General features: G+C 56.0%; 1 protein-coding gene across 6 annotated transcripts in view; it reads left to right on the top strand.

Annotated features, from left to right (window-relative positions):
- Positions 1-25,997, top strand: part of AXIN2 (axin 2) — a 31,457-nt gene extending 5,460 nt beyond the window's left edge. For 3 of the 6 annotated variants that reach the window (XM_047708070.1, XM_047708069.1, XM_047708072.1), the window contains exons 3-11: positions 6,480-6,620; positions 14,657-14,759; positions 17,196-17,336; positions 17,505-18,013; positions 18,274-18,471; positions 18,779-19,012; positions 19,508-19,603; positions 20,848-21,015; positions 24,446-25,997. In XM_047708070.1, the coding sequence (XP_047564026.1) occupies positions 6,480-6,620; positions 14,657-14,759; positions 17,196-17,336; positions 17,505-18,013; positions 18,274-18,471; positions 18,779-19,012; positions 19,508-19,603; positions 20,848-21,015; positions 24,446-24,572 (1,717 nt within the window). In that variant the 3' untranslated portion in view covers positions 24,573-25,997. The remainder of the gene's footprint in view (positions 1-6,479; positions 6,621-14,656; positions 14,760-17,195; positions 17,337-17,504; positions 18,014-18,273; positions 18,472-18,778; positions 19,013-19,507; positions 19,604-20,847; positions 21,016-24,445) is intronic. The other 3 variants (XM_047708074.1, XM_047708073.1, XM_047708075.1) reach the window with 3 other exon arrangements.
- Positions 25,998-27,843: the final 1,846 nt, after the last annotated feature.

Here is a 27,843-nt window from a genome sequence, read left to right as displayed (position 1 = left end):
TCTCCCACTGTCAGGACCCAGAGTGGCCCGTTTGGGAACAGTGGCCCCTTTGTCAGCAGCAAACCTTGCGTGGTTTGCGTGTGGTTTGGGATGTCACCGAAGAGAAAGTGCTCCCAGGCAGGACCGTGCTGCGACCCCTCCCCTTTGTGGGTGGGCAGTAGAGAGCCCGCCTGGGTGGGCCCCTCCCCCTTCCAGAGGCCTCCACTGGGATCAGACCAGGATTAAACTTTCCCGAGATGACTCTGGTGAACTTTTTGAGATTCTGGGGGCAGGCGTCAGAGATCCTTGGTGGTTCCAAGGTGTGGACTGTGGGCCTTGTTGATCCGTAGATGACACCTTCTCACCCACCCCTGTGGTCGTCACATTCTATTTGTGGGCACTTTTGCGCCCTGTTGGATTAAAATAAAGTGTTTTATCTGTACCACACGGAGCCCGCCACGTCTTGACTGGGCATCCTCTCAGAGAACCTAGGACCTATCCGGTTTCACTGGAACGTTCAGGATCTTCAGGTGGACACAGGGTATATTAGGAGGTGTCCCACATTTTTCCAGGGCCTGGCTTCCAGCCCTGTCCACTCATCACGTGTCCTTCTCTGTGATGACTGGGCACCCTCCCTTCTGCTGTGTCAAGCTTGCTCTTAGGATCAAAACACTGGACAAGACAGCCCTGGTTATAAAGGGAAAGGTTCTGAACTCTTGCGAAGTCGTAGAATTCTTTTCATTTAACTGTGATAAGGAGTGGAGTGGGACCGGGAACGGGGTGGCCCGCGCTCCCTGGAAGCCCACCTTCCCAGGCCTCCGCTTCTCTGAGAGCTGAACTTCAGCCTGGGTCTCTTCAGCCAGCTCCTGGGATGCGGGGCTCCCGGCTGACCCTTTCATCTCCGATTGAGGCCGACCCCCCGAGTCCTGCCAAGGGGTCTGCTGTCCGCAGCCGTGGAGGAGCCGGCCCGGTTTCCAGGCCCCGTGTTTACCTTGGGCGCTCGGGGGAGGCCTCCTTTTTAATGACTTGTTTGTGTCTTCCCTGATTTGGTGTCAGGTTGGATATAAATAGTTGGAACCGAAGAGCGAGAATTATCCTCGGAGGGGAGGACTCTGGTTTGGGAGCGCTGGAGTGGGATGCCTGGGCTTTTGACAGGCTCCGTAAATAACTCCGGAGCCGGAGGGACCCGGCGGTAGGAGCACGTGCCAGAGCCCAGCACGCAGACGTGGGGTGTCACGGGGTGTGTGTGGAGGGGCGGTGGCATGAGGAGCTCGGCCTGGCATGTATTTTGGGAAGGAGACCCGTGCTGGGCTCACAGAGTGCTCCCTTGTGTCCTCCCCTGTCTGCCCCAGCCCTGGTGCCCTTCTGTGCCAAGCGGGTCTCCTGTGCCTGCCGTTGGACCTCTCCTCTGGCCTCCCTTCAGATGAGTCGGGCCTAGCCCATGGCCCTCTGCTGGCTCCAAGTGCTTCCTGGTCTCTGAAAGAGCTCCCTCAGGAAGCGGGTTTTTGTGCGAAGCCACTGGAATCAAGCTCGGCCTCAGTTATCAAAGAAGATGATGCCACAGGAAAGATAGGCTGGGAGCAGTGGCCCTCAGTTAGAGGCTGGGCTCTCTGAAGGAGGCAGTTTGCCAAAACCCACTTGTGAGAGCTGGCCTGTTTCTAGTGGCTCAGCCGCCCAAGGCCACCTGAGTGTCAGGCCCCTTACTGAATGCACCCCCCACCCCCGCCGCCATCTTGCCTTAGAAGATGCTTCTTGAAGAGGTGGTTGCCTTTGGGGCAGTGACTTCGGAGTACATTGTCAGAGGGCTTTTGGCAAGCCCTAAACGTGGAAATACTTGTTAAGTTGTACTGTTTGGAGAGAGGAGGCCCCAAACCTCAGGTCTCTGGTGCTCTGTGGGTGGCTTGGCCCTGGCGTGTGGGGGAGGGGGCCGGGGCCACAGCAGGGCATCAAGATAAGAGATCAGAACGAGCTGGGGAAGAAAAAAAGGAAGAGCCAGGAAACAATTTCCCTTCCTTGAAGGTCCCAGGAGTCCCTGCTGACTGACAGCCCAAAGCCCTTTGCCCATGGGCGTTACAAACCGACAGGTCCGCCCCCTGCGGAATCGGTACTGTAGGCCTCTGCTCTTTGTAGGAATTTAAAATCCTTGCAGCGGGGGCGCCTGGGTGGCTCAGTGGGTTAAGCCTCTGCCTTCAGCTCGGGTCCTGGTCTCAGGGTCCTGGGATTGAGCCCCATGTCAGGCTCTCTGCTCAGCGGGGAGCCTGCTTCCTCCTCTCTCTCTGCCTGCCTCTCAGCCTATTTGTGATTTCTCTGTGTCAAATAAATAAATAAAATATTTTTTAAAAAAAATTCTTGCAGCAACCATGGGAGCATAACAGTCCTGAAGAAATAAAGCATCTGGGTACAATTACTGTAGCATGGTCAAGTTTCTTTCCCATTTCTTTTTTTTTTCTTTTTTTTTTTTTTTTTCGGATACATGAAAAAGGGCTCTAATCCATTTTCTCAAAATCGTGTGGTGATTCTGACAATGTTCTGGGTTCTTAAAAATTGAATTTCTATCTCCACGACCCTGCCTCCTTCCTTTGCTCCGACCTCCCTCCTCTGTTACAATTATAGGAAAACCCAAATACTTTCTTGCGGTCAAGCGAGCTAATAAGGGCAATATATTTCGTTTTTAAGGATGGTCACGAAAGCAGCCCTCTATTCGGGAAGCGGAGGAAGATGAGTTTATTTTGGGACCCGTGTGTTTTGTGATCCATTCCAATGAGTGCAAAGCCGTGAGCACACACAGATTTGAGTTCTGTGTCTTTCTGGTTGGGGAGGGAGAAGGGATTTGTCTGGAGTCATTTGCTTCCCAAAAAGGTTGACCTCAGGACGTTGTCTGAGGGAATGCCACAGAGACAGCAGCCTGTGTCTGAAGGCTCTTGAAGGCCCCCTGGGCTTTTTTGATCTCGCACTAATGCCTCTTAGACCGAAACACTTTACAGCCACCTATCAGATGACCCCATGTCTGTTAAGGAACTTGAGCAAAGTCTAGAGCTCCTGCCTCGCCCCACCAGCTGGGGAGCCGCTGGCACCAAGGACCAACCTGGGCCTTGCCCTCATGGAGCTTCCGGTCTGGTTTCCGGCCTGTCAGGCATCCGAGGCCTAGACACCAACACCGAGTGACCATAAGTCCTGATAAATACCACGGAAGAAGGAAGAGCCAAACCCCCAACAGCTCTGTTTTCCTCAGCATTTGGTTTTTTGGAGGATTACCAACATCTCCCCAAATTACAGTGCCCTCGAGTCTTCGGAGATTGTAGGAATTTCCTGCCGATGGGCATGTTGGAGCCGGGTGTTTTTTAGGGGGAGAGCCCATGTCCATGGACCGTGGCCACCTGCTGGCCCGGAGCTAAGCCAGCAACAGCGCTCGCTGGTCTGGTCCCTATCAGGAAGGGCTTAGAGCACTTTCCTACCCCTGGGCTTCTGAAAGCTAGGAGGGGACCCAGGAGAAGTTTCCTTGTCAGAGCACCCCAGAGAGCAGGGAGCTTTGGGCTTTTTTAAAAGACTTGGGTGACTCCATAATCCTATCCACTCCATGGTCCGCTCAGACTGGTAGGAAATGCTTTCTTCTTTCTGACTTAAAAGCCCATTTCCTCTCTCCTCTTGTCTTGCCTTTATTTTATTTTATTTATTTATTTATTAAAGATTTTTTTTAAAAGATTTTATTTATTTATTTATTTGACAGACCGAGATCACAAGTAGGCAGAGAGGCAGGCAGAGAGTGGGGAGGGGGAGAAGCAGGCTCCCTGCTGAGCATAGATTCCCGATGCTGAGCAGGGAGCCCAGTTCGGGGCTCAATCCCAGGACCCTGGGATCACGACCTGAGCCGAAGGCAGAGGCTTTAACCCACTGAGCCACCCAGGTGCCCCTCTTGTCCTGCCTTTAGAGGCAGCTCCAGACACGGCCGTCCTCTCCTTCCTTCTGACTTCCCTTACCAACTAAGAGGCATTTGTACTCCATCATCTCTCCTCCCGTTTCCTCTCTTAAAAAAAGTCCGCTGCCCTTCCTCTGCTCCCACCACTCCTCTCTCTCCTGCCTTGCTGTCTGGAGATCCAAGGCACGGAGGGCCTTACTGTCCTCGCGTAATCATCACAACATATTCTGGGAGGTGGGGAGACTTCTTGCTCTCTACACTGAGGACAGGGCCAGTGTCTCAAGGACACTTTAAGGTCACTCGGTCCAAGGTATTCAACGGGTTCAAGTGGGACCTTCCTCATTTGCACTTCCTGGTCAGTACTGTACCAGCATCTGGCTGTGTGTTCCAGTCTGGCTCAGGAGAACAGAATCATTGTCCCTGCTGACGTCGAGCTCCTAGGGGAGCCTAGGTGTGGGTTCGTGGCCACGTCTCCAGCCAGGTGGCCTCTGGCAAGGCCTTTGGCCTCCACCTGGGGCTCTGTGCCTCCTGCCACGGTTGTGAGGCTGCAGGGTGACTGGACAGTAGAGCACCTGCTGTTTGCGGGGGTGCACCTGTGCCCAGAACAGAGATCCTGCCTCTCCCCAGTGCCCCGTCTGTGGTGACGCTTGACTGTTACTCACTGCTCTGTACCAAGGAGATTGGCTTCATTCTGGCTCTAAACGTTCCTGCTCTGGATGTAACATTTCTTTTTGTGTGCTCACTCTGGCTAGAGTGCAAGCTTTCCTGTCCCAGCTGCCCCCACGGAGGCCCTCACCCCGCACTGTGGCTGCGACCCCTGCCCATAGCCGACCCTCCTTCTGTCTGGTCTAGTGGCACGGCCCAGGTCCCACGTGCTGCTGGAACTTCTTGGACCCCTGAGGCTGGTCTCTGTATCAGGAGGCAGAAGGAGTTTGGGTGAGGGCCAAAGAAATCTGCGTCTTGTCAGTGACTCTGGGCTCTGCCCTGGGTGGCTGCTGTCCTGCGGGGCCAGCACGGGTGCACTGGCAGGGTGGGCCTAGGACACCTTCTCTCCGAGGTGGCTGCAAGCACGGGGGGCTGTGATGTGTGTGAAGGCGTGCCCCGCTCCGTGAGCTCGCACCTCCCCAAGGGTGCCCCTTTGTTATGGAGGCCAGCCCACTGGTGCCTAGAGAACAGAGACCCAGGCTGGGTCCGGCTAGAGCCCAGCACCGTGCTGCACACAGAGGAGGTGATAGGAGCTGGACAATGGCACATAGAGGCTGCTTTGACCTTTCGTGAGTCCCTTTCATCTGCCGCCCCCAAGGCCATCTTTAGAGACCTGTGCAATGGCCTGATGGAATGGGTTCTCTCTTCTGGGCCTTCCCCTTCTCCCCCAGTTGATTTCTTTGCTGTTGGCTTAGACTTGGTGGGCCCAGTGGAGTATGCCAGGGTCTTTGTCAGTGGGGCCATTTGTGACTTCGGGCTTGATGGGCCCCTTGCTGGAGCTGGCTGACAACAGTGGCCTTAACTTCTCCCCCCTCCTCCCCCACCCACTTAATGTCCTTCTCTAGTGACACAGGAAGAATGCAACCCAGCAGGGACAGGCACACTGGTGGTCCTGGGAGGCGATCAGGAGGGCAGAATGGACAGGCAGAGGCCCCTGAAACAAAGGGCAGGAGACACCGGAGGAGGGGCCTGGACCTTCCTTGGAAACAGCGGTGCTGCTCATTCGAATCCTGCCCGTCTTGAGCGTAGCCAAGTTACCTGGAAAAGGCAGGCCTGGTGGGGGGGTGGGGCAGGGCCCAGCAGAGGCCCAGCTCCAGGTGGGGTGCAAGTTCTGAACCTTGTCTGGAGCTTTTCTGTCCCATCTGTCCAGTGTCCCGGACCCGGGGTGGAAGTGAGAAGGTGATGCCAGGCCTTGGGTTGCGTGAATCTTGGAACTATGCTAACAGACCCCGGATGGGGAGTTTGGGTGCCTAAGACCCCTGGGGGCCCTAAAAACGTGTTCTAGGGCAGGCTTGGCCATGGTGGTGGGGAGGAGGCCCTTCACCTCTACGCACTTGCTCTCCTCTTTGGTTTGACAGCCTCCCCTCCTAGAGCAGAGTGCTGTGCCTTCCTCTGTCTGAGTGTGCGTTTAGCCCTTTGTAGGATCCCCTGGGCTGCTGACGGCCTCCTCTGTCCCCTGCCCAGCCTGCTTTCTTCCCAGGGTGAACCGGTGGCTTAGCTGCCCTCTCTTTTTTTTTTTTTTTTTAAAGATTTTATTTATTTATTTGACAGAGAGAAATCACAAGTAAGCAGAGAGGCAGGCAGAGAGAGAGGAGGAAGCAGGCTCCCTGCTGAGCAGAAAGCCCGATGTGGGGCTCGAACCCAGGACCCGGGATCATGACCTGAGCCGAAGGCAGCAGCTTAACCCACTGAGCCACCCAGGCGCCCCATTAGCTGCCCTCTCTTAAGTAGCCCCAGCTGTCAGCCCAGCGGCTGGGCCTGGGCTGCAGGTTGGCCCTGGCGCATGGCGGGATCGTGCCCTCGCTTGTCCCCGAGTTGCCTGGTCGCCTGGGTGTCTGGTGCGAAGCCATGATGTGCCACTCTTGTGCTTCTCCCGCAGGTCCTTCAAGAGGAGCGATCCCGTTAATCCATACCATGTAGGCTCTGGCTATGTCTTTGCGCCGGCTACCAGTGCCAACGATAGTGAGATATCGAGCGACGCACTGACGGATGACTCCATGTCCATGACGGACAGCAGCGTGTAAGTATCCCGGTAGCCCTGTCGTGTCCACAGTGGGCAGGGTGACCTGCCAGGCCAGCTGGCTGCAGTGTCCAGCCCCTCGCGGCTGGCCTTGCAAAGCCCATCTGGGCGTGTGCGGACATTTGCTTGGTGGTAGGGGTGGGGGAATGTGCTGGGCACGGGTGGGGTGTGGGGGGCGATGGGGTCATCCAGGCGGTGGCGAGCTTAGAGCCTTGGAAGGAAAGTTGGCTGGTGGAAACCTAAAGTAAGGTAGAAGGTTGAGATGACGATCCATGAGAAGACGTTGCCTTTCTTCCATGGTGGACGTGCACAGCTGGTCTTGAAGCCCAAGGTGTCCAGTCTGCAGAACCAGGAGGTGGGAGACGGGGTGGCGTAGGGAGGATTTGTGTGTACGTGTGTTGGTTGTTTCCGAAGGACAAGGCGTTGATGGTGAGGGTCGGAAAGCCAGAGCTCTGCGAAGGCCCCCGCTGCGTGAGGTTCCCTTGTGGACGTGTTCTGGTGGACATCAGCTCACTACGTGCTGGCAGAGTGCCTGCTCTGTGTCAGCTTCCACCACCGAGTAGGGCTTCTCTCCAAAGTTGGCTGATCTGGGATCTTTGGAAGTCAAATGCATCTGGCATGCTAAGGGTTTGCTCCCTTCTTTAAAAAAAAAAAAAAAAAAAATTTATTGTTGAAGTATGGTTGACACCACGTTGTACTAGTTCCATGTACACAACATTGTGATCCCGTCATTCTGTACATGGCTCAGTATTCACCATGACAAGTGTAGTCCCCACCTGCCACCAGCCGGCGTTGCTCCAGTGCTATCGACGAAAGTCCCCATGCCGTACTCTTCCTCTCCGTGACTGACTTACCATGTAACTGGGGGTCTGTACCTCTTGGCGCTCTTTGCCTATTTCGCCCATCCCCCCACACCCCTAGAGTTTGTTCCTTTGCTTTCCAAAAACAATCCAAGTCATCAGCCTGCAAGGTCTGAGGGGGTCAGCAGGTGGGGTCTGTCAGGTGGGGTCACAGTTTGCATTGAAAGTCGTCTGAAGTCATGCAGTGGTGATCGCTGTGTGGAGAACAGCCATTCTTTCTGTCTCATCACAGTGTGTGTGTGTGTGTGTGTGTGTGTGTGTGGAGTGGGGTACCCCATCTCTTGTCATCCTTTGGAATTCTGATTCAGGAGAGCCAAGGGAAGTGAAGCCTGGGGTTGGGCAAAAGTCCCCCAAGAGCCCACCCAGCGTCCAGTTGAGAACCGCCATTCCAGAAAGGGTCTTTGAAGACGTTCCACAGGTTTGTTTGCAGTGGGAATCTCCTTTGCCTAGGGGACAGTTTGGAAAGGCAAACCCACTGAGCCATGTATCATGGCGTATGTAGAATTTGTTCCTTTTAGCAGCCTCACTGGACCATCTCTTCTTCCAGTTTGTTGGAAATGATCTGGTTTCCATTGGCCAGGGTCCTGTGTTTTGGCCTGTGGCATGGGGCCGCTTGGAAGGGAAGTCAATATGGTTGGTTTGGGATTCCACGGTTGGTCTCCCAGTGGCTTTCCTTGTGTTATTTCAGATCCCCATGTCAGTCAAGGGAGGGAGAGCCACAAGGTGACGGGTGCCATTTTACCGCAAGAAGAGCATGTTGGCATTAATAAGAAGCGAATAAGGGTACCCCTCTTTCATCCAACATGGAGAAATGAGGGGTTCTGTGGAAGTTAGTTTCCTGTCCAAACTTGAGAAAAGTTACCCTTTGATGGTCACAGTCCTTAAAACAATACCATTTTTTATATGTTAATTGAATAGGATGAGGCATAATTTATTGCTTGACCTCAATCATTGATATCTGATCTGTTTTCATGCTATATTGTAGTGTTCCCTCCCAGGACACAAGGCCACGTAAGGCCGTCTGCCCCTGCATAGGCATACTGGCAGCACCCCCACTTTTGGAAAAATGGTTTTCCGTTTTTCTCTCGGTCATTCTGCCTACTGCCATATTTTGCCATGTTCTGTCTGTGTGCTTGCTTCTCCTTTAGCTTTTATTTGTGGATTGTGGGGGGGGCAGTCTTAGTGTCTTGAGTGAAAGAGTTCGTTGGGTTGGAATGAGGGTGCTAAGACTATAAGGCTTCTGTTTGGTTTTCTTAGAGGCTGTTCTTGGCTGGCTTTCTGGCCCTTGCCTGCATGTCAGCCCCACCATGGAGGCACTGTTCTGGATTCATGATGAGCTAACTTGGGTGTAGTCCCCATGCCTGTCTGAGCCCCACAAGAGGTTAGGAGACAGGTGGTCACTTGTGACTCTCACAGCTGGGACAGTCGGGCCTTTTGCTAGTGCAGCAGGATGGAGCTCTCCTCCAAGGCCTGTGCCTTTTGCCTGTCACTTCCCTCCTCGCAAACACGACCGTTTCCAACACGGGGTGTTGGGAGGACCCATTGGGAATGAGACCTTTAAGCCACTTTGAGTTCCTTTTATCTATTAGGGATCCATACTGCTTTCTTTTTTGAATGGTTTCGGGGAGGGATAGGAGGGAACAAGTTCTAACTTCTCTCTGGCACTGGCCCCACCCCTCCCCCCACCCCCCTTCATCAGCCCTTTCCCAGAAGGAGTTTCTCAGTTTGTCTTTTTAGAGATGACTCGAAAGTTCTTTCCCTTTACATGTCAGCGGAGACACTTGTGGACATGGGAGGTTACCTTGGCTGGTCGGCTGTTCTAGGTCACTGGGATAGGGCGTGGGCTAGTAAACTGCACGTGGCTATAGGGCCAGGAAAGGGTGAGCCCCTCGTTGCATCACTTTCTCTTTGGGGCATGCTAGTACCCCTGGGTCCCGAGTGGCAGGACATCAGGGCCCAAGGCAAGTTCCTGGAAGGCTTGGGGCCCCAGGGCCTCAGTACTGGGTCTGACCTTCTTGACGTCAGTGTTACGTGCCTCGAAGCCTTCTCCCAGCTGAGCCACCGGCACAGCTCTACCCGTTGGGCAGGGTCATGCCAACTTGGGGCAAATATCTCATCAGTGTGGGGTTGTCCTCTCTCTCTGGAGTTTGTCCAGGGCCATTTGTTTCATGCAGACCACAGTGGAGGCAAAGAGTTCTCTGGAATAAGAACCCGTCCTCTGGATGGTGGGTGGGGGTGGGGTTCCTCTGGGTCTCGGGCTGCCAGGCGCTGGGCGTCCCTGGGCCGTCCTGCTCCTGAAGGCTTGGCGCGCACGGAGAGCCCGGGCTGTGCGGGCCACTTTCCGGCCGGCTGGCCCAGGGTGGGTGTGATCTGCCTGGCGTCGGGCGGGTCACTGGGATTCCCAGGGCTGGGATTAGACCCCTCTTCAGAGCGCGGCCAATTGTGGGCCTCGCACAGATGAGAGCAGGGAGCAGGCGAGAAATAAAGTGTGTGGATGAAAAGCTGCACTGAACCGCTTTCAGCCCATTGTTCTTCTGGGGAGGCTTAGTGGGGATAAGAGGGTAGCAGGCCCCTTTGAAATTTCCTTGAACAAGTGAATAGGAACGCCCCATAAAGCATGAAGAGAGCCTTGGCTCTTTCTCCCTGTCACAGTGGGCGGCTCGGGCTGCCAGGGGCTGGGGAGTGGGGCTGGCCGCCCTGCTGGGGGGTGGGGAGGGGACCCGGCCGGGGAGGGGGAGAGGGGGTCACAGGCGGCCTTCAATAGACTCCAGAAGGTTGGAGTTCATTAGACACAAGCCGGGGAAGCAATCGTCTCATTTGCGACAGGACCAATGAAGTCCCGGGGGCCTTTGCCAGAGGGCCCCAGTGGAAGCTGGGCAGGGCTGGCCTGCCCTGGGTTGTTCCGGGGAGCCCTGTGCTGGGGGGCCTGGAGGTACAGAGCTGCCGGGGGCTCCAGAGAAATCCCTGCCTCCCCCCAAAGCCCACTGCCGACTTCTGTTTTCCTGCTAAGGAAAAAGCCTGTTAAAGATGGCTGGGGGCTTGGGCCTTCATGGTAGGCCTCGGAGAAGGCGGTGTTATGAGCCTGTTACTCTGAAACCACCATTCTCAGAAGAAATCGCTTTCTATTTTTTTCGGTGTGTGTGCGGGGGCTGTTAGCTGCCCGTCTCCCCGAAGTCCTAAACGCCAGTCCCTGAGTGCCAGGCGCAGAGGCTCGTGGGGCCATCCTGGAGCATCAGGCCTGGGAGGATGCCACGGAGGGGGGGGCGGGCGCCGCCCAAGTGTGGCTCCTATATGCAGGGCACAGCCAGGAAGCGTGGAAGCGACACCTGCGACACAGGGGGCATCTCTTGGGTGTCTTTGTCGTTGTGCAGAGCTGCTCTTGGAGCTAGGATTGGCCCGGCGTGGAGGCCGCTTCCGCTCCGGGTGTCACAGAACCAGCGCGAGAGCCTGCCGTGGCGGTTCCTGCTGAAGGGTGGAACGGGTTCTTTTCTTTATTGACTTGTATTTCCTTATATCTTATTCATGGGTTTACTCTGGGCACCAGGAAAGGCCCCCGAGTGAAGTTCAGATCTGATCTGATCTTACAAAACCAGGCTTTTGATGTCGGCTGCGGTCAGAGGCTGCCTTCTGAGTGGTTGCCAGATGGGAGCGGGAGTGGACACGTGTGTGAGCGCGTCGCTTACCGCGAAGCCTCCGGAGGACGGTGCTCAGGTTGGGCTGGGCGCAGCCGAGTCCGCAGGCCGAGCTGATGGGCTTGGCTCACGTGGCAGCGGAGTGGAGTCCACGCTTCAAGACCAGCGCTCCCCAGAAGTGGCTGGGCCCAGCAGTGGGCTCGTTAGCCAAAATGCTTATAATTAGCGGAGGACGGTGTAGGGAACAGAACTCGGGCACTTGGTAGCTCACCGTGCTGAGCGTCCGGGAGATGATGGATCCCGAAGGTCTAGAGCCTGAGTCCGAGGCGGAGTGGCCCTCTTCTGGAGCGCGGGGCTGTTGGGAAGAAGATTCTTGACTGGTGGGGGGATAAAGCCCCGTATTCGTGAAGGTGCCTGTTCATAAGCCTCATCGAGCCTCTCTAGGTTGTGCTCTCTCTTCTCAGCCTTGGTCACAGGTTTCCTGTCCTGAGTTTGGCTCCTTCAGCTGCCCTGGGCGCGGTGCTGAAATCATTTGTTCTTCTGCCTCCAGTTGGCCAGGCACCTGCTCCTCCCCGCCTCCCCCTTTCTATATGTACTTACCCCAGTTCTCTTCTTCCTTCTGCTTTGTATGGAAAAAGCAAGAGGTATAAAAAACCTTACCTCGGATTTCCATCTGGGTGGAAAGGGGAAGAGCAGAGGCTCTAGAGGACACTTGAGGAGACAGAGTCTTGGGGGAGATGGGTGGGGACCTCCTCTCGGGCTCTTGAAGTCTTCCCCATGTCACAGGGAAATCTGTGGGGTGCTTGACTCCTACCCCCGCCCCCCCCCCCCGACAAAACTGTCAGGAAGAGGACTGGAGCAGAGGCCAGCCACCCTTTGGAAGTCTGTAGAGGTGTGGCTGGTCAGGAGAAAGTCATGGGCATTATTTGTGGGGCAGCCCTGGCTTAATAGAAGTTTAGATCCGTGTGAGACCCAACCTGGAGGACCTCCACGGTCACCCTCACCCCTCAAGGAACATTAGGCAAGAGACAAGGGGATCCTCACTGTGCCTTGGAAACCACCTGGCATGCCCCATAGCCAGTGAGTACCAAGTGGTGGGGTACTGTGTTCCAGAATGATCCCCATGGAATGGGGATGGAATGTCTTCCATTCGCCCCTTCAGAGTGTCATGTGACTTCAAGGGGCTTAGGAAATGAACCAACAGGAAGCTTGGCTCCTCCAGGTGGGGTGGGAGGGTAGGTGGCTGAGTTAAAGACACCCATTCGGGAGTCTGGCTGTGGCTCAGATTTGGGATCCTGGGTCTAATTGCTACTGACTGACCCCACGAGAGCTACAGAGGGTCTCTGACTATCTGTAAAACTGGGTGAATTCGGGATGAAGTTGGAGTATACGTACCTCGGGGCAGGCCACCTCACATAGGACTCAGCCCCTTGGGTGGAATCTGGTTCTTGGTCAAGCCAGGCATGCTCGTGAGCGCCCAGTTTTCTCCCATCTTGAAGGTGATTCCAACGTGAAAACATTGAGGTTTGGTAAATATATACCAGGTGGTTCAGTAAGTTTCTGAACTTAGACCCTTTTATCCCACCTGGCCTTCGAGGGCCTGGTCAAGTGCGTGGGGGGCTGTCTTGGACGCGAAGTCCGCGCTAGTCGCCTGGTGTGCTGTCTCTGGCCCTCTTGCCCTTTCTCTGGGACGGGACTCACCCTTGTGTGCATAATCCTGCTTTAGATATATTTTTTTAAAAGATTTGTAGAGAGAGACAGAGAGCACGCACAGTGGGGGGGGCGGGGACCGAGGGAGAGAATCTGAAGCTGACTCCTGCTGAGCAAGCTGTCCCATGCGGAGCTGGGTCCCAAAACCCCTGAGCTCAGGACCTGAGCCGAAATCAAGACTCAGGTGCTCAACCGACTGAGCCCCCCAGGCATTCTCCTGCTTTAGATACACCTTTTCTTCCCTGTACCTTCAATAAAATGATCCTTTCTGTGCTAATTCCTAGCCAAGCTTCGGCTAACTGACCTCAGGGATGTACGGACCAGCCGTGATCTGTGTCATCCCCTGTGATCTGGCCTAGGTCAACAGATTTCTGGAAAAGGCAGCTGCTTGGAATTCTAGGGCATTACAGATGAGGAGCTGGAGGTCAACTGGTTCCCCCCGGCTGCTCCTGGGTATTTTTAGGCATTGCTGATTTTCACCCACAGCTGGTGAGCCAGAGATGTTTTTCTTCCTTCCACCCAGTGATGAACAAAATGCCAGGAAAAGGAAAATAACCAAATACCTAATTTCAGTATTTACAGCCTCCAAGCATGATTCACTATGAGAATGCTGGAACGAGACTTTGTCGATAGTGGCCTCTGGAAGGGCCAGCAGTGGGGAAAGGAGTCACACCTTGACCATGGACTGCTTTCAAGCATGAAGTTTAAAAAAAAAAAAAAAAAAAATCATAGCCTCTCCAGGTCGTGTCTTAGTGAAGACGGGCTGGGGTGGAGGCTTTTCTTTACTTTTCTTACCTCCTCCACTTGCTTTTTTTTTTTCTTTTTGGGGGGAGTATAATGATGAGAGACAGGGGCTCATCCTGCCTGCAGGTCTTTACTCAAAGGTCGCCTTTGCAGTGAGGACTTGGTTGGCACCCCCTCCCCAGCCCCCCACATAAAACTGGAACTCCCTCACCGCCCCCCATCCTTCCTTCCTGTTCTCTCCCTGTATTTTGGCCCAGTGCTTAACACTCTCTAACATGCTGTAGGTTTTGCTTTGATATTTTCTACTTCCTGCGTACCACCTGTTAGAATGTACGCTTTGTGAGAGCAGTCGTCTGCATCTTCATCCCCTTCTGTCCCTGCTGTGTCGCCTGGCGCCTGGAGTAAGGTCTCACATAGTAGGTGCTCACATACTTGAAATTGCCCAGAGTGCCACATAGTAGGTGCTTTTTCTTTATGCCCACATTGGTCATGTGTCCGTGGGAATTCCTTCGTTTGGAGGGGGGTGGTTAGCAGGGTTTGGAGCCGAGGGATGGAGGATCCCAGAGATACTCTTGTGGGTGATTTATAAAAGGAAGACATTTGGAAACAGGTGGGGGCCTGACTGTTGGAGAAGGATGCACCGCTTCACTAGGCTCAGCTTTCTACAGGCCTGGTCCCTCTTCCTGCAGTGTTTTGCCCTGGTGTGCTCCAAAGGGGCCTGAGTTTCTCCCACGTGTACCGCCTGTGATATAAAACGGGGAGCCATCACTCTGGGCTGGCTGGAGTGTAACCACTTCCCAGGCAGAGCTTGTAGGAGGACCTCACCGAGCTCTTTCCAAGTTGTTGGTCCCGAATCGGAGAGGGAGCCAAGTTGCCAGAGGTGGCTGATGGGCAGGGGGCTTGGCAGCTGGATCTGGAATTGGTCTTTCCCCTTGGGGGTAGTAGCCGTGGGGCCCAGGACGGGGACACAAGTGCGTGGAGGCATGCAAGGGCCCTCTCCACCCCTAGGTCTCGGGAGGGCTTGGGACTTAGCCTGCGTGCTGAAAGCATCCTCCTGAGCCTGTGGGTTCTGTCTTTTCCCTTCCCTTAGAGATGGAATCCCTCCTTACCGTGTGGGGAGTAAGAAACAGCTCCAGAGAGAAATGCATCGCAGTGTGAAGGCCAATGGCCAAGTGTCTCTACCTCATTTCCCGGTGAGTATTGTCTGGAAGGGGAAGGCAGGTGTTTTTGGCCATGTTGAGTCTTGCAGAAGAGGGCTGGGAGGTGGAGGGGGGCAGGTCTAGGGTCAGAGGAGCAGCAGTGCCTGAGGTATGCTAGGGGAAAGGGAAGGAAAGGGGGAACCAGGCGAGAGGTGTCGTTACCTGGTTTCTCGGGCTGTGATGCTGAGCAGAGGGAAGCTTGAGACGACCTCCTTGAACTTCTACGTTTTCTCAACTCGGCAAAGAAGTTTCTTTCCAAAGAAGAAGCCACAGCTGTTCTCTCACAGAAACCAAGCAATGGTGGGACTAAGCCGTGCTTCCTTCTGTGGGTTCCCACTAGAATGGAGGCCCCCCGAGGGCAGGGGGTTCTGTCTGTCCCATGAAATGCCCTGTGCACAGTGACTATGGCTGGTGCGTAACAGGTGCTTACTAAAACGTGCCGATTGACTGCGTATATGAGGAGGCCGCAGGCATCTCTGTCTCCCGCAGAAGGAAAAGTGCATCCCTAGGTCGTGTCTCCTGTTGACTTCCAGAGCCCCGGAAGGCAGCTGTCCTGTCTTGTCTGTTCCCAACCCCACAACTTGGCTTAGTACCTCCTGTTGGATCTGCACCTCATAAATGCTGCATGAATGAAGCCTTTGGAAGTTAGGATCTCATGAGCAGCTTCTCCCTGTGATTGACAGGAGAGGCCAGCATGGCATGAAGATCCTTTCCTTGCATCTCCTCTTCCGTTTCCAAGGCCCGGAGGGCGGCCAGCATGTGGCCCCCCCTAAACCCAGCAGAGGCCCCTCGTCTGTGTCTTAGGAGCTGTGCTTCTTGCAACACGCTGAGATCCAAGGCTGCAAGAGAACCGTCCTTAGGGAGGGGAGGGGAGTGCCGAGCTCTGAGTGGCAACTCCGTTCGCGAATCCTTCCTGCCAGCTTCCGAGAATGCCATTGGCTCATCAGTGATGTTGCATTCAGGAAATTAACACGTCCAGTTGCTGATTCGACATTGCGGGGAGTGTGTGGGTTACTGTCACTTAGAGCAGCTCCTCTCTGAAAGTCCCTGACCGTCCAGAGGGGACTTGGTCCGAAAATTTAGCGTATTAACAACACTTTCCTGGGGCCCTTCAGCAACCCCCACCCAAACACAGCGGTATTGGGGACACAGGTTCTTTTCTGGGCAGGCTTTGGGGGTGCAGAGGAGTATGCGTGTGAATGCGTGTGAATAAAAATTCTACCGCCCACACTTGTACGTTAGGTGATTTTGTCCTGGGGTGTGCAAATCGACTTTCTCCATAAGGCAGAGCTTTGATCTGGGCCGAATGGAGCCAGCCTGCCTGAGAACGGCCTATTCCTGGGGGGCCTTTCTCCCCGCCCCACCCCCAGACATGGTTCCCTGGCTCTATGGGTGCCCATCATGGAGGCGAGCCCTGCTCAGCTGCAGGGGGGACACAGACCTTCGCAGGTCAGCTTTCTGCCTCCCCCACTCATCCTGAAGGAAAGGGCAGAGCAAGAGGGCCATTGAGGAAGGAGGAGGCCGTGCGCCGGAGGGGCGGCGGTGGCGGGAGGACCAGAGGACGTAGAACCGGGCGGTGGGAGTCCTCTGTTTGCTGCTTTTGCAGGCACCCTAGGTGCCTTTTTATATTCTGTACTTGATTTGGAGATGTTCCCTTCTCCCTTGATAGATCAGCTTCAGGCAGCCCAGCGCAGCGGTGCTCTGCTAGCCCGCAGCATCTTTCTTCGTTTTCTGTACAAAGAGCCGGGGAGGAGGGGCGCGGAGAGCCGGGGAGATCTAGGACAGTGTTGAGACAACACCACCTCAGAGGTGCGCAGTGTGCAGCCACGAAATAAATTACCACTTCTTCTGATCTGGCTGTGTGACTCCCTTTTTTTTCCTGCCTCCCCCCCCCCCCCCCACCATGGCCCCCACCTCCCTTCCAGTCTTTTTTTTTTTTTTTTTTTTTTTAATTTCCAGTTCCCTTTCTGTTTAGACTCTACTTTTTATTCCTTGAGTTGGTCCCTCTCCCCTCCCTCCCTACTGCAGAGGGCTGCCTTTTTTTTTTTTTTTTTTTTTTTTTTTTGATGTTTGACAACAGTCTTTGAAGATTTTCTACTTCAGAGTAGCTACTGATGGGCTGGTTGTACTACAGAGAGAACAAGCCGGGCCTCTCGGAGTGCGACCAACTGCTCCTGCCCAAGGCAAGCGCTGGTGGGGACCATGGCTCTCCATGAGGCCGTGGCGCCAGCGCATAAAGCTCCCGAGCAGCCCGGGCGCCGCGCCCGCCGCTCTCCGCCCGCCTGCCCGTCTGCCCGTCCGCCCTTGCAGCTCTGGCCGTGGCTGTGGTTGTGGCCGTGGCCATTGCCGCCAGGCCCAGGAAGCTCCGGTGCGCACCGCGTGCTGGCCCCGCTGAACATGCCTCGCGTCTTCCCTCCCTGCGCCCCGTAGAGAACCCACCGCCTGCCCAAGGAGATGACCCCCGTGGAGCCCGCCACCTTCGCGGCGGAGCTCATCTCCAGGCTGGAGAAGCTGAAGCTGGAGCTGGAGAGCCGCCACAGCCTGGAGGAGCGTCTGCAGCAGATCCGAGAGGTAGTGCGGGCCCCCGTCCACTCCCCGGGGAGGTCTGTGCCCCGCCGTCTGCACCCCTCCACTGTCCCCGCGAGACGTGGCGCCGCCCCTGCCCGTGACCCACTGACGACCCAGGCTGGCCCCTCCTGCTTACCCGTTCGCCTCCCCCTTCTGCCGCCTGCCCCTCAGGACGAAGAGAAGGAGGCCTCCGAGCTTGCGCTGAGCTCCAGGGACGGGGGGCCTGCCCCACACCCTCTCTCCCTCCTGCCCTCCGGCAGCTACGAGGAGGACCCGCAGACCATTCTGGACGACCATCTGTCCAGGGTCCTCAAGACCCCCGGCTGCCAGTCCCCGGGCGTGGGCCGCTATAGCCCTCGCTCCCGCTCCCCCGACCACCACCACCACCATCAGCCGTACCATCCCCTGCTCCCGCCCGGGGGCAAGTTGCCCCCCGTGGCCACCTCGCAGGCCACTTGCCCCCTCCTCGCAGCCAAGAGCTTCGTGACCAAGCAGACCACCAAGCATGTCCACCACCACTACATCCACCACCACGCCCTCCCCAAGACCAAGGAGGAGATCGAAGCGGAGGCTGCCCAGAGGGTGCGCTGCTTCTGCCCCGGGGGCGCGGAGTATTACTGCTACTCCAAGTGCAGGAGTCACCCGAAGGCACTGGAGCCCGCGCAGGCTGAGCAGTTTGGGTAAGTGTCGGGCAGACCAGGGTATCCCGTTGGGGCTTTCTCTCTCACCCAGGGACCCGGGCAGGTGCGAGGTCGGGGGTGTATATCGGAGGTCATAGGCAATTAGCTTCCAGGAGGGAAGCGCAGGGTGGGGGGGGTGTGTAGGGGGAGCAGGTGCATGGGTCTTTCGTGTCTCCCTGCTGCTCGCCGACCTTCCCGGATTCGAGGCGCCCCAGAGATGTGACGTGGCCTCGGGGCTGGGTGTGGTTCTTGGTTCCCCGCAGCAGCAGCCGAGGCAGTACCCTGCCCAAGCGCAGCGGGAGAAGCGTGGAGCCAGGCCTGACCCCGCCCGCCAGGGAAGGAGGGGCGCCCGGCGGAGCCGGGGCCGTGCAGCTTCCAGGGGAGGAAGGAGACAGGTCTCAGGATGTCTGGCAATGGATGCTGGAGAGTGAGCGGCAGAGCAAACCCAAGGCCCCTAGGTAAAGAGCACCGCCGCCGCGGCCGGGGTCACGGGCGTCCCTGCGGAGGTATTGTGGGGTGGCCGTTTCTGCAGTTGGCTGAAAATATGGGACCGTGTGCTCCTGCCGTCTTCATATTTAAACGCCGGACTGAGCAGATGGCAAAAATGCCCTGTTTTGGCACCGCCCCCTGTCTGTGTGATGATAGGATCATTTTTTTTTTTTTTCTTTTTGAAGGCAAGATAGAGAAGTTTCTACTGAAGTCATCGTCTCCAGATTTTCTAACCCCTTTTCTTTCCTTCTGCTCTCTCTCTCTCCTCTTGCTCAGTGCCCAAAGCACAAAGAAGGCTTATCCGCTGGAGTCCGCCCGTGCGCCCCTAGCCGAGCGAGCCGGCCGGCACCACCTGCTGGGGGGCAGCAACGGGCACCCCCGCGCCACCCCCCGAGCCCACCCGTTCACCCAGGACCCCGCGATGCCTCCCCTGACCCCGCCCAACACGCTGGCGCAGCTGGAGGAGGCCTGCCGCCGGCTGGCTGAGGTGTCCAAGCCCCCCAAACAGCGGTGAGTGGTGGCAACGCAGAGGTGGGGGGGGCTGCAGCTGCGACTGGCGTGTGGCCTGGTGCGGCGGGGAAGGGCCTTCTCTCTGCCTGCATCTGGAGCAAGCGCTCAGCAAGGAGAGGTGGCTTCTGGCTACAGACCCGTCTCTCTCCCACCCTCAAGAAACTGTTCTTTTAGTTCTGTTTGTTCTGAAGAGCTAGCCGGGCTCTGTGTATTAGGTGAGGCGGCCGGGAGGACGGTGAATGTCTGTCCCTCCTTACAAATGCCCCCATCCCGCAAGACTGGGTAGATGAGTGTGTGAGACACCTGATAGTTGGAGGATCCAGAGCTTCGGCCCTTTGCCTGGGCGCGCATCGCCCAGTCCCTGGGCTCCCAGGGGACTTATGGTGGCTGCTCCCCGCCGATGGAAGTTGGGTCTACAGAGAGAGCCCAGAGCATCAGGATTTTCTGCCTGCTCCCCGCATGCCTCTCACTCCTCCACTCCCACTGTGTCCTCAGGTGCTGTGCGGCCGGTCAGCAGAGGGACAGGAATCACTCCACCGCGGGTCAGGCGGGAGCCCCGCCCTTCTCCAGCCCCAGCCTGGCTTCTGAAGAGTGAGTGTCTTTACCTGACCTTGTTGAGAAGCCCGCGCGTGGTTTATATTTCGGGGCATTGACTTCCCGGCCTTGGGGTTCCTGGAAACTTTCTCTAGTTTATAAAAGTCCCCTTGTGAACAGTAGCCTCAGGGAAGGGTCAGCGCGCCTACGGCTGGAAGGCGGGTCTTGGAAACCCCACCAACACGGGGAGATGCCTTGGGACGCGTACACAGGTGTTCCTTCCCAAAGTCTCGGATGGCTCAGGGCTCCTGGGCACATGCTCATCAAAAGCTGGGACGGGCAGCCATTAGCAGATGGGTAAGAGAGGGTCCCTGACCCCGGATGGAAACATTGCCCTCATTCAGCTTGCAAACTAGCAAGCTGGAAACGTCTGGTCACATGGAGCAGGAAGGTGCTTCTCCACCATTGCAGAGTGCAAGGACCGTCTTCGTCCTTTTGCTTGGGGAGAACACTGTGTCTTCCCCCGCGGTGCCATGGTTCTTCCCATCAGGTTACACTCTTGCCCAGTGGGCGGAGAAGCCTGGCTCCGTTGAATTCTAGGATGGTGCATTTAGAAAGAAATCGGCTACAGGGGTCTCAAATGGTCTCAATAATTCAAGTTTTCTTCCTTAGCTGGTTCATCTTGAGCAGTGAGCCATGCCTGGTGGCCTGCACAGGCTGCCACCCTTGCCCTGTCATTTCTCATCCGTTGGCCTTACGTGCACCAGCCATCCAGGCCTGCGGCTTTTTTGTGTTTTTTAAAGCCACTCTGCAAACTCCGAATAAACGAGGGAGGTCGAAATGATTGAACTTCCCCTCCCAGTGGGCTCTGGTGTCCATGTCGTCCCCAGAGATGCTCTGGGTTTGTCTCTACAGCATTCCCACGCCGGGCTGAGTGGATCCGAGGCTCTGTGGCAGCCTCTCCCCTCGTCTTCCTTGGCAAGACCGAAAGAGACCCCGTTTGGTGGTAGTGAGGGGAACAATAGCAGTGTGTACAAGCCAGAGGAGATCGTCCCTTCCTGGGTGCCCCAAGCAGATGACCTGGACTGTGCCCCCAGAGTGGCTGCCTGCGTGACCTGGGGGGAGGGGAGGCACACCCAGGCTCCCTTGGAGCTCACGGGTGCAGCCTCGCTTTCTCTTCGGAGAACATGTTGGAGAGCCTGTGTGTGTGTGTGTGTGTGTGTGTGTGTGTGTGTGTGTGTTGTATGTGCACTTGCCGCCTTCGAATGCTGAACTTGTTGCATTCCATCTTCTTTTCTCAGTCACAAAGAGCCAAAGAAGCTGGCGGGGGTTCACGCGCTCCAGGCCAGCGAGTTGGTCGTTACATACTTTTTCTGTGGAGAAGAAATTCCGTACAGGAGGATGCTGAAGGCTCAGAGCCTGACCCTGGGCCACTTTAAAGAGCAGCTCAGCAAAAAGGGAAATTATAGGTAAGAGCCCTGCGGCTTCTGCTGCCTTGCACTCTGTGTGCTCAGGACCGAGAGCCAGAGTCGCTTCCCTGGCCTGGCCGGACCCGGGAGGGGGCTCAGGAGGTGCTTAGGGAGGCCCCCCGGGCTGCCTGGCACTTCTGTTCCTTCTCATTTCCTCTCTGCCCTCACCACCAACAGAAATAACACAGCGGAGCCGCAGGGAGGCCGCTGGGAGGGCTCTGTGGGGACCTGCACGGGCTTTTCCTACCAGGTGAATGAGACTCTGAAGGAGAAAGGGGGCTTGGCCAGGAGAGCTGAGCTCTGGCCGTCTAGTGGAGGCCCTTCCCGAAAGGCAGCAAGCGGTGTGTGTTGGGGAGAGACAGACGGACAGACCGATGAGCAGGCTTGGGTCTAGGAGAGACTGTCCACACTGAAGGCCTGGGGAAGGGCAGAGGCCACTGCCTGGAAATATAGACAGCATTCTCCTTCCTCAGCCTTTATCCTTGAAGACCGGCCTTGTGGTGTGGGTCCCGAGAAGCAGAAATGCTTTTGTGTCCATAACTGAGAGGGGATGGCCCCGTGGGTGGGGACTGGGTGGACAGGGCCGGCCAGTCGTCCTGGGAAGGGCACTCACCCTCCCTCCAGCCCTCTTCTCCCTGTCTGCGCAGTGGAGCCACCTGCCTGGCCTTCTAGGGCCCCAGAGAGGATTCTGGAGCGGGGACCACTTCTTGGTGTCCTCCCCGGGAATGCGGGGCGGGTGATGACTCCACCTGTGTTCCTCAAGTCCTAGCTGCTCCTCCTTGATGGCCTTCATCCCAGAGACGTGTGTGGGCTCTGCTCTAGCTCCATCTCGGGTTGTGGTGCACAAGACAGGTGTGTGTGTGTGTGTGCGCGTGCACGCGTGCGTCTGCACACACACAAGGTGTTGCACGCTCACTTTAAGGAGGGGCCCAGTAGGTGCTCCGAAGGTGCCAACCCACCCCCACCTGGAGCCTGAGGCAGGCATGGAGAACTGTCCCAGGATTGTTCGACCCGCCGGGTGGGCCCGGCTCCAGGGCCCCGAGACTGGGTCCCTTCCAGAGCCGGCCCTGTGCGGAGACCTGGGTGCCCGGTGGGGCGGGGGTCTGGAGTGATTCCTCCTGCAGGGAAAGGCTGGGGCTCAGGGGCGAGGACCCTGTGAGTGACGAAGGCGCAGGGCGTGGAGCTGGGCAGTAGAGCTCTCCGCGCGAAACCAGGCCAGAGACGATTCTGAAAATGTGTCAGAGCGGTTGGGGAACAGGCCTGGCTGCTCTGCTGCTTCTTTTTCTTCTTCCTCCTCCTCTTCTTCTTCTTCTTCTTTTTTTTTTTTATCTTGAACAGACACAAGGTGAAACTAATTACACAAGTGTGCCCCTCCAGGGATTCATTTTGATCTCAGCTTTGACTCGGCTGGACTTTGAGTGGACCTGCAGGTGACCTTCGGGAGAGAAGGACGCTGGTGTGCCAGGCGGCGGCTGCAGGGGAAGCTCCGCGCTCAGCCGCTGCGGCCACATCTGGCTCTGATTGTTTTTTTCTAAGGCACACTTAATAAGTCCGGCTTTGAAGCCCCGGCCTCCCCTTTAATGCACAAAGACTTGCACAAATGGTTGACTCTCAGAATTCTTTCCTGATTGGATCAGGCTGTGGCCAGACCCTTCCCAGCCACCTTATCTCTCTCTACTTGCTCTCCGGCCTGAGCTGGCTCATGGAGGCACCGGGTGCCAGGCCTGGCCCTCCCAGTGGGGGTGATGCCCCGTCCTTCCACACGCGCTCCCCCTCACCCCCCCCAATAAAAAGCCTGGCCAGGATGGGGCCGCGGAGTTGGTGGGGGGGAACCCGGGGGGCACTGAGTAATCGCAACATGGCAGGGGTTCAAAAGGAGAACAGTCTCTCCAGACGTGCCAGACGCTGTTGGTGCCAGACGTCAGAAGAAAGCATGGTTTGCCACATAAAGCGTGTTGCATTGGAAAAGCCCGTGTCTTGGAGAAGATGAGGGCAGTGCAGTGCATTTGAAGTCTGTGGGCCGGGGCCAGGGAATGTGGCCTCTGTCCTTTCTGGAAGAGGTTACAGTTCTGGAAAAGGTCACCGCATGTTTGTTCGGAGGGGCCGTGCGTGGAAGCCCAACTTGGTAGAGCGGAGGGGTCAGAGCTGGAGGACTGGGGCATGACCAAGGGCGGCCTCGTGTCTGGAAGGGCCCCCCCCACAGGCTCTCCGGGGTCCCCTGTGTACCATGTCCCTCCCCGTCCCTGCTCGGGCTCCCCAAGCACCCCGACCCCATCCGCTGGGTAGGAAGCGGTCACCCCGGCGCTGTGGCCTCGCTGGGAACCACTAAACGGGGAACGTTGACTAAACCCAGCTGGTTCACTTTATTGAGCCTTATCTCCTGCGAAAGCATTTGGCTTGCTTTCATTAAAGAGGGAAGAAGTTGAGCTCTAACCAAGGGGAATTTTTTTTTCTTTTAAATGAAAAGACAGAAACAAAAAAACCCTGAGACACAATTAAATTTTTTAGAGAGCTGTCCCCCTCCCCCCCAGAGGACCAGGACCCTCCCTCCACGAGCGGCCTTTATTGGCTGAAGGTGACAGCTTGCAGGGACAGGCTTAATCCTGAGGGGTCTCCCTGGAAGGGGCCGGGGACTGGGCCCGTTGGGGGTGGGGGACAGCAGTTGCTTCTGAATGTGGCTCTCCTGAGAGAGGCTGGTCATTTTGTCCACACAGTTAAACAGCCTTAGAAGAAAGAAGTCTGGGGTGGGATAAAAGGAACCTTTAATCAAGGGGCATAATAGAAGGGTCTTTAGTGTTTGACCCTGGAGGGGTGGGGTGGGGTGGGGTGGAAGGGCGGGGGAGGGAAATGGGAAGAAGAGGGGAGAGAGGCCGAGGCCAAGGGCTGTCTGCAACCCTGGGAAGCAAGATGGTGCTGGCCAGCCTCCTGCAGCGGCCTGTCCCATGGCTGTGCCAGGGTCAGGCTAGAGGAGTGGGCCTGTGGGCACTGCGGGGTGGGAAGGACCGGAGGTGTCAGCCTTCTACAGACTTCTGCAGGTTCAGGGTGGCTGGGTCTGGGGCCTTTTGGAGGGGACACCCCCTCCCCACAACCTTGGTGGCTGCTGCTGCCAATGGACCTTGCATGCCTTGCCCTTCCCGCCCCCCTCCCTGCACCCCTCCCCAAAAGGGGAGAAAGCCTCAGGCAGCTCTCTGCAGAGTGCGCTCTGCCCAGCGTGGCGCTTCGGGTTGCGGGTTGGCCTAAGCGTTCTGGGTGGAAAACGCAGGCAGGAGGCTGCCTGGGCGACCCCATTGCGCCCCCCGCAGGGTCCCCGTGCACACCTGCCGCAGCAGCACCCTCAGGACCCCTCCTCCGGGTTGACATCTCGCCTTTCTCCTAAGCAAAGTAGAAAACGCACTTTTCACCAAGACGCTCTCTGGGTTTTCCTTTTAAGGTATTACTTCAAAAAAGCAAGCGACGAGTTTGCCTGCGGAGCCGTGTTTGAGGAGATCTGGGACGATGAGGCAGTACTCCCCATGTACGAAGGCAGGATCCTGGGGAAGGTGGAGAGGATCGACTGAGCCTCGGTGGGGGTCGGGCCCTGGTGGGACTACGGGGCTGCCCTCCCGCCCACGCCACCGGCCTTGGCCATGACGGACCGCGATGCGATGTTTTGAAGGAAAACTAAACCAATGAAGAAGACAAAAATCCCGGGAAGAATTGGCCACTGGCCACTCGGGGAGGGTGGGGAGGGTAGGGAGGTTGGTTTTCATTATTCACGAGCTGGGTACTGAGATAAGAAAAGCCTGAACTATTTATTAAAAACATGACCACTCTTGGCTATTGAAGATGCGGGCTGTATTGGAGAGACTGCCATGCGCAGGTAACATATGACCGCCTGGGGATCTGAAACCCACAAACTGAGGACTGTGTATAGCTTCCCTGAACAGGAGCCCTTCCTGCTATTTATTGAACAGTTGGTTCCCCACCCCCCCTACCCCCCAGTTAATGGATATGCTGCTTTAAACACGGATGGGGGAGAGGGGACGTTTTCATCGTCCTGTCCAAACTTGAGGGTTGAGCTAGGGGTGCATTCATGATTTCTTCATTAAAGGGGGAATTGCTTTGCCCTGCATTTCTCCAAGTGAAGATAGACTTTTTTAAATGGTGCCCTACCATTGACACACGCAGAAAATTGGTGCATTTTCTTTCTGTGCTGCTCTGTTTTGTCGTAAAGGTCTTGAGGACTGACTTATGTTGCAATGTCACCACCATTTGGGCGTCATCGTGTGGGATGGGATCCACTGTGGGGACGGGAGGTGGGGCGGGAGCTTCATTTTGGGGACCCCAGATTTCCTCAGTAACTCCTAACTCCCCACCAAGGCTCGGCACCCCACGGCCGAGGCCCGCTGGAACCTTGGAGTTCAACTCACGCTTGCGTTGAAACAATTCCTTGGAGTTTTGGTTGGTTGGGTTTTTATTTTTTTAACTAGTCTTTGGGAATCCACCCCCCCCTGCCGCCCATCCCCCTTCTTACCCTGCAAAGAAGCAGACAGTTGTGGGAAGACCTAGCAGCACCCTTTCCTCCAGACACCTTCATTTTGATGTTCGGGTTTTCGTGTTAAGTTAATCTGTACATTCTGTTTGCCATTGTTACTGTACTATACGTCTGTATATATTGTACAACAGAAGAGTGTTAATCCACTATCTCTAGTGCTTGACTTGAAATCAGTACAGTACCTGTACCTGCACGGTGTCCCGCTCCGTGTGTCGCCCTATATTGAGGGCTCCAACTTTCCCTTGTTTTTTGAAAGGGGTTTATGTATAAATATATTTTATGCCTTTTTATTACAAGTCTTGTACTCAATGACTTTTGCCATGGCATTTTGTTCTACTTATCCTGTAAATTATGCATTATAAAGAGTTCATTTAAGGAAAATTACTTGGTACAATAATTATTGTAATTAAGAGATGTAGCCTTTATTAAAATTTTATATTTTTCAAAACATTGGCCTCGTCTCTGAGTCCCCTGGGGCGGGAGCAAGGCAGAGACAGCCTTCTATGTGTGAACCCCTGTGCCGGATTTCCCACCTTGCTAGAGCCCACCTCCGACTGACCTGGACCTCTTCTCCCCCAAGGTGGCCCTGCCCTGGCATTTTGAAGAACCCTGTCTTCAAATCGCCAGAGTAACTTGCTGAGGATTTTCTCGGTCTCCGGCAGGCTATAGACCGCTTCCTCTGACGTTCCCCTCCCCCCGCCACCTCCTTTCACCTCTTCCTCGAAGGCAGGTTGCATCTGGCCAGGTAGGTCCATGAGATGAGGAGTGGAGATGGGGTAGTCCCAGGAATACTGGGAGAAAACATCCAGAAAATGGCATATGGGTCTGGAAAGGCCAGTGGTGCTTATGAGCCTTGAGCTCAGTGCTAACCAGCCACCCTCCCCGTGACCTTGACAGTGGCCTCTGCTGATGCCTTCAGCAAGGAGCCTGGCCTTATTGAGGGTCTGTGCTGGAAAGGGGGCGGGGGGGGGGAATGTGGTTCAGCAAGAAAACCACATGGTTCGCTGGACCAAGAGTCCGCTGACAGCCCTTCAGTCAACAGATTCTGGTTACCTCCTGGTGCGCCGAGCCCTGGGAAGTCGGGCTGTGTTTCTGACCTGGGAGAGCAGGTCTATCTACCTTAAAGAGTCCTCTAATGGGCCCATTTTAGAAAGAAAGGGTCTGTCGGACTTGGCTTCTTGGAGTTTTCTCGCAGTGGGGTCTGCTGCAAATCTGGCCGCTTTCTGTCCCCATTGGAACATGTGCGGTGGACAGGGTAGGGTAAGGCCAGGGCTCTGGTGGCCGTTGGGGGCGGTGGGTCAGGGGCCGGCTGGAACTGGCCAGCCTCAGGGCGCCCAGGTTAGGAGGCAGGGAACGGGGCACCAGACCACAGGCGTCCTTGATCTTGGTCCTAACAATGGGGCTTGCTGCACAATCCCCTCCCAGCTGCAACGGGGGGCTCACAGCAGGGGCATCCCGAACCCACTTCCAGACTGTAAGCTTCTTTCCAACCTGAAAGGACAAAGACATTGAACCTGGTGTGGGTGGTTTGGTTAGGATGTGAGAGGCATTTATCTTCAGGCCTTTTGATTCATCCCATGAGAATAATGGGCTAAAACCAGGTCTGGGGCTCGGACAAACCTGGGCTCAAGTCTAGGGGACCGTGGGCATGTGTGAGAAGGCAAGCCAGCCCAGAAGATGGACCACTCACATCTGCAGCTCTGCTGAGGGCCTGCTTCTCTGCCTCTAACAATCAGGCCTGCTTCACCTGGTCTGGTTGGGCTGCTGGGGTGGAAGGGGGGCTGCTGGGGTTTCTCAACCCTTGACATTGTGGAATCAGCTGCTTCTTTCTCTGAGGAAAGGGTCATTAGTCTTATTAGATTCTTAAAGGGATCTATGACTCAAAAGGAAAAGCTAACACACGGTCTGGCTATCTGTTCTTTCTTCCCTGCCCCCCAAATCATTTATGACCCAACCCAGCCCTTCAGAAACCCACTGCCCTTGCTCCAGCAGCCATCCACCCCAGCCCTACCGACTAGACAGGACCTGCGCCAATCTGGCCTCTCCCAAAGGAGTAGCACTTGCTCAGGTGCTCCTGGATCTCCCCCTTCCTGAACTCCAGCTTCCAGTCCGATTCACCCACTTAGTGCTCATTCCCTGGTGCTTCCATCTGCTCTGGCCTTATTTCTCAGACTAATTGTTAACCAGCTAATCACAGTGGGGTGCAGACTGGAGGGGGGTACAGTTTCTGCCTCTACTAAGTGAGGATAATCCCTGTGCTCACTTCCAGCGCTGCTACGACGGCAGGTGAGGTG

Source organism: Lutra lutra, chromosome 16 (assembly GCF_902655055.1).
Source record: "Lutra lutra chromosome 16, mLutLut1.2, whole genome shotgun sequence".
Lineage (NCBI taxonomy): Eukaryota > Metazoa > Chordata > Mammalia > Carnivora > Mustelidae > Lutra > Lutra lutra.
This window is presented reverse-complemented; position numbering and strand designations above follow the sequence as displayed.